This window comes from Hyalella azteca, unplaced genomic scaffold (genome assembly GCF_000764305.2).
Source record: "Hyalella azteca isolate HAZT.00-mixed unplaced genomic scaffold, Hazt_2.0.2 contig17967, whole genome shotgun sequence".
Taxonomy (NCBI): Eukaryota; Metazoa; Arthropoda; class Malacostraca; order Amphipoda; family Hyalellidae; genus Hyalella; species Hyalella azteca.
In genome coordinates, this window is record NW_025947728.1 from 501,457 (window position 1) to 509,673 (window position 8,217).

Here is an 8,217-nt window from a genome sequence, read left to right on the forward strand (position 1 = left end):
GGTCAGTTTGTTGACGACCCAAAGTCTGGTCAGTTTGTTGACGACCCCGATTCTGGTCAGTTTGTTGAAGACTCCAAGGCAAGTCAGCTTGTTGACGAACTTTAGCCTAGTGAGTTTGTCGAAGGTTCCAAGGCTGGTCAGTTTGTTGACGACCTCAATTATGGTCAGTTTGTTGGAGACTCCAAGGCTGGTCAGCTTGTTGACAACCTCAGGTCTGGTCATTTTCTGACAAACCCAGTCTCATCTGTTGTTCACGACCCAAAGTCCGATTGAATTGTTTGTTGGCGACAATAAGTCTGGTCGAGATGGCCCCTGGTCTGGACAATCTTCTGAAGACCTTCATTTTTGGTTGGTTGTCGGTTACGCAGTCAGTCATGGTGAAAGACCACAAATCCATAGTTGTGAACGAAGTTCATAATTGTATAGAATTTTATTAATTTAGGGCTAAAAATAATAAAATTATTATATAATAATATAATTTAGGGCTACAATTAATAATTATTAACTAACAATTTCTAGGAGAAATAAAATGTTCAATTTTGATTGACGCATTTGAATTAAAAAAAACTGTGAGAACTATTTACAATATTAATAACTATTCAACAACTCATTGACGAGTGAAGAATTTTATAAGAAATGGTATCATATTTTACTATCAAGGAACACCTAATTCAAGATGACATTTCTGGAAAGTGTCATCCCGAAAGTAGTACTCGTTTGGGAATTCAGCAAAAGGTAGTAAATATTAACAAGAACATGTATTGAAAAGAACATGTATAACACTACTTCTCTACATAATCTCCGGACAAATTTAAGCATTTGTCGCATCGAGTCACGAGTTTTTGTATACCAGTGTCATATTACTCCGCCGCCAGTGTAATACGCAGTCACGTGTTCTTTCAGTTCTTCGTCATTTTGAATCTTTGTCACTGCAACGAAGTCCTTGAGTTTCGTAAACAGATGTAAATCTGAAGGAGCCAAGTCCAGACTGTAGGTTGGATGGTCGAAAATTTCCCACTTGAATTTTTGGAGAAGTTGTTGTGTTATCCAACCCGTATGCGGCCTGGCATCATCGTGCAGTAGAATGACGCCAGTAGACAACAAACCTCGCCGTCGATTTGGAATTGCCCGTCGTAATTTTTTAATGTTACACAATATGCATTGGCATTGATTGTGTCTCCACGAGTCATGAAATCGATGAGCAGTACACATTGCCGATCCCAGAAACACTGGCGGCGGAGTAATATGACACTGGTATACAAAAACTCGTGACACGATACGACAAATGCTTAAATTTGTCCGGAGATTATGCAGAGAAGAAGTGTAATACATGTTCTTTTCAGTAAACATGTTTACATTTGTTAATATTTACTTCCTTTTGTTCAATTCCCAAACGGGTACTACTTTCCGGATCACCCTCATACTTTCGCACATCAGAAGTATTTATATTAATGTCTATGCGTTACCTTAGTAAATTCCTTCTCATATTTTTTACAAGTATTTGCGTCGTACGCATACAGTTTTTAGTTGAGTTCGTATTCGTGTAGAAAAGTTTAGGCATGATGAGAATTTCGTTACAGGTATCCGAGTGAGCGGCGTGGTAACAGCGGTCGTGGGGTCGGAAGGCAAGACGTACTTCACGAAACTTTTCGTTGCTCTGGGCCATGTCAACGTCACAGTGACGCCTGATACCGTCACCGTGGACTGCCTCCGTAACGGCTCCATCGCGACCGTAAGTTACAACGAAACCTTCAATCAAGGGCTACTATCATCATGTTGACCATTACCTGAAGAATGATATTTCACCCACCAAATTGAACTATTTCACCGAAATACTTGAAATTCTCTTTTAACTATGTTCTCATCACAGGACTGTCAATTTTTCTCAACTCTAAGATCATCACTTTAACTTTTTCCTATCTTTTAGTTCATAACATAATTTTTCGCAATGAACACTACTCCCCAGGTATCGGAGGTCTCATCAGATCCTGCTCCTACCGACCGGCGTCGACGTCACCAAAGGACCCGAAATCGTGGCCGAGGAACTCGCCACGCAGGCAACCGGCGTCACCGTCGCCAGCACCGCAGACACAAAAGAAACCACAGAAGCCACCTATCACTTCCATCGGCCACTTATTCCGCTAACCCTCACCCGCAGATTCTCTTCGCCAATGCATATCACAATGAAAAAATATCATCCCTCGTTGACCGTCCTCGACATATTTCTGAGCATCGCCACCCACAGTTGCAATTTGCCGCAGCACTTGACTCGCATTTTTCAAAGACTGATGAGCAAGGAGATTTCGACGAATTGGAAATCCATCCCCATTTTACTAGGCATCAGCACGATCAATTTTATTCCCCAAATCGCAGTCCACTCTTGCATACGAACAACAAACATGAACCCCTTTCCACGCCAGAACTTGATCGACATTCTCCGCTGACCGATCGTTCTCCACCCATTTCAGTACTCGAGCTTCATCCTCATTCCTCGGATAGCAATTCACAACCTCCGAAAGGCTCAACACGTTTATCCGAAGGACGAAAGGCTCAACACGTTCATCCTACAGCTGGTAACAATGAACATCCAGAAGCAGTTGTGCCTGAACACTTCCATTATTTCAGTCCGTCAATGGTTTCTCGGGCTTGGAACTTCACTTCAGTGTTAGAAAAGCTAGGCGAGGAACCCGAGAACGACGAAGAGCTTTTTAAGCTTAGAAATGAGATTAACACTCGCTTTGATGGCAAGCTGGGTTCTGAAAGCCATATTCCGAACAAAAATCAGCGTAAAAATTCACTTAATGCGGCCAAGTTTTCAGTCGAAGAAGATGATCAAGCAGGAAGTATTTATTCTGACGGGGAAATTCACTATAAACGAACAGATTCTCCTGTGATGTCGCGGCACATTTCGACTTCTATCGACAACGATATTGAAGACGAGGACTCAAAAATTCTGGATTACTTAGTTGAAAAGTGTCAACAGGAGTTGACGTGGGACGAAATATCAGGAAGAAGGTGAGTCTGTTTATCTTAAAGGTTGTGAATGTTGCTTGCATACTAGTAACGAGAGATTTTAGCATGGAATGGTCCTAGCATGAGTGGGTTCGTACGTTAGCATAAATTTCTGCCGCAAGAGATGCTTTGAACGATATATTTCATAATCCGTATAGGTTATAGGGTAACATGGGGCAGCGAGCCCACTGCGGGTCATGGGACCATAGAGGGTTTCTCGCTAAGTATGGCAGATATTGGTCCGTGTTCTCTACCGCCGGTCGACAGTTTCACTGTGATGAAGTGTACGGATTTACGTTTTGCCAAGTGTTTGCGTTATTAACTTATTTGTGAATAACTGTTTTAGTCCAGATAAAAATTTTGTTGCTGCTAAATAAATTTTTTTTCGATTACTGTAGATGAAGCTTTTGAAATTACTGTGAATTATATTTTCACAGTAATATTTATAGGGAAAATTTTGAGATCAAGTTCAGACTATTAGCTTTTAAAATAAAATGTTGACACGATATAAATTGAAATGATACCTAGTGAGGCAACGGGCCTACGCGTGTCACGGGGCAAATCGCCCATGGTGAAGTCTTGTGTTATACATCATAAGATTTGTCTCAATGACCTTTTCAAACTATGACTAGCTTTTTGAATTACAAATTACACTTCAAATTGCATGATTATTTGATTTGCCGCCTCAAGGCAGCAGGTTTAGTTTCTATTTATGCTTATTTATGACCCCTTATCGAATTATTGACTCTTGCCTTGCCAAAAGTTGATTCCAGCCAACACCAATGAGCCAAAAGTTGATGAGTTTTTATGGTGTTGGCTGAAATCACGATTAGGTACGAATTCTCTGCACGTAATATCTGGATTATGGACGAAACTAGAACGAAGTTTTTTTCTGATCAACTAAATATATTTTTTCTAGTCAAGGATACATTTTTTCATGTCAAGGACGAATTTTTTATCGCAAGGATATATTTTTCAAGTCAAGGATGTATATTTTTATGTCAATGAAATATTTTTCTTCACGTCAGTGATAGATTTTATAAGCCAAGAGTATATTTTTTTCAAGTTAATGATATGATTTTTTGATTTGTTGATAAATGAGTTAATGTCCTATTTTTTATTACATTTCCTTATTTTTAACTGTAAAGTGTTGTTTTTTTTCATTTTTAAACGAAAAATATGCATTTGTGGTAAAGGGACCACGGGTGGGAGCCTTGCCCCAAACCCTTGGGCCCATTGCCCCAGGGGTGAGGCAATGGGCCCATTTTGACACTTTTTACAAAATAGTGTTTCATTAAAAATTGAATCAACATATAGGCGTCTAATTCACATCATACATTCCTCATTAGTTGTACCTTTAAAAAATACAAAGAACCACCTCGTATCAATTAAAACTTCATCAAAATTTTAGTTTAAAAAAAGGGAGGGGGGGGCGCTGCCCCATGTTGTCCTACTATTACCCAATTGATAACAATTACATAATGATATGATTGTTACCAGTTTTCGATACTTCTAAAACTAACTGTCAAGATGCTTCACTTTTCATTTTTCGAGAAAATTTTTCATTCTCAGTTGAAACCATGACTCCTTGAGACTAAATTCACTTAAATCAATGTTATTTTGCATACTTCTTCAGCATTCTTTCGAATTGAACCTTTTGTCCAACTTGGTTATTTGAATCACTTTATGGATTTCAGTGTGATTTTGCTCCCAGCGAACCTTATTCAACTATTCACACCACAGACTGATGCTGTTGCAGGTTTGATAACGTCGTATTCAGGGTTCGGAACAACCGAAAGTTGAATATCATGATGGGAGACCTGGAGGTGCACTTTACCATCACGCGCACCAAGAACAGACACGACCAACACTTCCTCGGCTTCTACGTTGAGGAGCAGAACGTCCTGTCGCCTCTCACCACCGGCATCATTGGTAAGCAGCAACTTGCCATTACCTGTTGTAATGATGTTTTTAACTTATTGAATTTAAGTTAATAACTAAATATTATCTGAGGAAAATGTAATTAAATTTAAATTAACAAAATGTCCTGTCGCCTCTCACCACAGGCATCATTGGTAAGCAGCAACTGGCAATTACCTGTTGTAATGACGTGTTTAAATTATTGAATTTAAATTAGTAACTAAAATATTATTTGCGTGAAATTAAATTTAAAAAGAAGTATATTTCATTAAATTGTGTTGTAGGCAATGGTTGTACCTTGCTGGCAATAGATGGCCAGTTTATATATGAAAATTATCTCTTCGCGCTGATCATTAGCAATTGGTGTTCAGTTTGTGGATTTGTTTTCTATGTAAATATGTTTTCTAATTTTGGACAGATTTAGATACTCAAGATATGAAACCGTACCGGCTCAGTGAATGGTTAGTAATATTTTCATTCACCTCTACTTCTCACAATAATTATTATTAACTTCATTTCAATGCTAAACTCATTTTCTTAATTTCTGCAGGTCAGTTTGCTTTTAAAACGGTAACATTAAAGCAATCAACGTCCCCAAGTCGGCGGTCCTCCCAGCTAAACATGCAGCCTGGTCCGAATGAGTGAGTTTTGGCTTGTTTTCCATCTGATTGCATGAAAATTAATTACATTCATCTGTGACCATCATTCATGAATTTTTTTTAACCAATTCAGTCATGAGTGCATTTATTTATTGATATTAATTAGATGAAATATAATGAAAGCCATCGTTAAATTGTTTAAATATTATATATAATGAAATTTATTACAGCATTTTTTTGTAGTTTCTTCAAAATTCTTCGGTATTGAACTTCTTGCCTAACTGGGTTATTTGAATTACTATTTTGAATACTATTATTATAATTTCATGAATACCTTGATGACTCGAAATTATCTCTATTTCGCACCGCTCGGTTTATAAATCAGTAAATGAAACATCGTTTTCGTCGCATCGATACATTTCTACTTAACACAAAATTAATATACAAAACTGATTTATTCGGCTTAAATCTGTCATAGGGCCTCCGTAGAGTTGTTGGTTCTCCACGTCGGGGAGGACGGTGGCGGAGGCGCGAGGATATCAGAAGTTCGTGCTAATGTCGAGCATCGGCGGTCTCTGCTGCACAAAGTTCATGTACCGTGCCTGTACGTGGACAACGAAGGCAGAGGCCTGCTTACCCACCCTGCGTCTGAGTACACCGTACCGTGTCTGCAGTGCTGAATGTATAGATATAAAAGGATTAAAGTATCTCGGTTGAATGAGGCGTAAAGTATTATTTGAGTTCTCAGTACGGGAGCAGGCCAAGCAGTTGTCTGCGCACCCGCCCTCCGCCTGCATACACCGTACCCTGTCTGCAGTGCTGAATATTACCGCATGAACAGGAATTAAATATCTGGTTTTGATAATTGTGGATATTAAAAAAGAAATGGATTATAGTATATCGTTATCTGCTTTCCTTATTTATTTGATGTGATATCCTAATTTTCAAGAAATCTGCTCATTCAATTATTTATATTCTCAAGAAATTTCAAACAGCGTCTGCCATGTGGTCTAACGTGTTCCACAAAAAAGATTATCCCATAGAATTTAAATGCAAAGTTGTGAAAAGTTAACTTCTTCACACATTCTAAAAATCATCGAAATGTTCACATTGCGTGTTCTGAGATTGATCAACTGATTGATATCAGTTTATATGTCACCGGTGGTCAGCCATCCTCGCAATGTCATAACCCGACAAATGTTTGATTCACTATGAAAAAAATTCATGCTCTTTCCCTTCCACTAATAATTTATTGAAGATTGGGGCAAATGTAATTAAACCTAACTATTCATCCGTTACTGAATGATATTGCATAATAGCCAGTGTCATGGTAACCTGATTTTTTTTCTAATAATAATAGTACTACAGCAATTGTAACGGTAGTTTTTTGTCGGTAGTTCTCTGAATTATCGTGGACGTGTCCCGGAAAACTGTAACTATAAAGACATTCATATCCTTCTTATTTACCAAACCGCGCTCAATAAATACAATTAACCTTGATTACAGTCTTTAACATGTAACAGGACCATTTGTATTACCCACAGTATTTGTCTTCATATCAGTAAATGCCATATGATTTACCGTCATACAGGAGGTACAAGTATATCATTCCCGGGGCAGTGTGATGGTTATGATTTGAGTTTTCATTGTCACCAAGAAATGATAACATTTCAAAGAGTTCATCATTTGTTACGAAGGAGAGCATCTATTGTACGACTCTGTTAACCTGACACCAATTGTAACATTTTTTCTCTATGTAAATAGTGTTAAAGTAAATGTTTGTTCTTTAATGTTAAGCATATCTTTTAATTTGAATAGTTTACTGCATACTTAATTGTTCCCTGTTTTCTCAATCCAATAAATGTTTTAAATATTACGACAATGATCATAGACTATACAATAATAAGTTATACGTATATAGGTAAATGATTAGTAGAGATACTGCGGAATCATGGCGATGTCGGAAAACCATCAAAACTCTCGACTAGTAGAGGGAGCATATCAAGAAAATAATACTCTACCTTTGTTTCCATGCCAGTTTGGGTCTTGATTAATAGCGGATCCGTACGCTTTTTTATTTAGTCTGGTAGTATTCCGACAGATGTTGGTTGATGTAGCATAAAATGTTTGTCTCCAACGTCTCGGAATACTAAGCTTAGAAAATCGCTTAAGGCAATTTACGTAGTTTCCAAGTATTTGACATGCGATGTAAATAAGGATAACAGAGCCATTCACAATTTTTATTAAATAAAAAACTTAGTTTCTTTTCTTTACAAATTTTTTAATTCATATCCCTTTAGAAGCTAAATAAACTGTTCAGTGCACACGGCGTGTGTTCAGTAGAACACGGCGTGTTGACAATTATCTGAGATTCAAAAGGGCCGTGGTCTGAAATTGCTGTAAAATTAGAAATTTAGATGATTACTTGTACTCCTGAGACATATTCCTAGCAATATTCTTACAGTAAGGCCTATTAGAGATATATTCTTAATTATATATATAAAATTTTTGAAATGAGTTAACCTGCCAAACACAAGCCCTTTTGAAATGAGTAAACCTGCCAAAAACGAGACGTATTTCGCCAAAATAAGGCGAGAGTTTTTGCTATTCCTTAAAACTCATTATCACAACATTGATAATAATGTCAGTATTTCTACAGTTATCAACACGGAAGTATTAATGCCAG

General features: G+C 37.7%; 1 protein-coding gene across 1 annotated transcript in view; it reads left to right on the forward strand.

The window, feature by feature from the left end:
* LOC108673427 (inter-alpha-trypsin inhibitor heavy chain H3) overlaps positions 1-7,799 on the forward strand; it is a 66,238-nt gene extending 58,439 nt beyond the window's left edge. The window contains exons 15-19 of the mRNA XM_018161253.2: positions 1,581-1,732; positions 1,967-3,015; positions 4,772-4,944; positions 5,483-5,573; positions 6,010-7,799. Of these exons, the coding sequence (XP_018016742.1) occupies positions 1,581-1,732; positions 1,967-3,015; positions 4,772-4,944; positions 5,483-5,573; positions 6,010-6,211 (1,667 nt within the window). The 3' untranslated portion in view covers positions 6,212-7,799. The remainder of the gene's footprint in view (positions 1-1,580; positions 1,733-1,966; positions 3,016-4,771; positions 4,945-5,482; positions 5,574-6,009) is intronic.
* Positions 7,800-8,217: the final 418 nt, after the last annotated feature.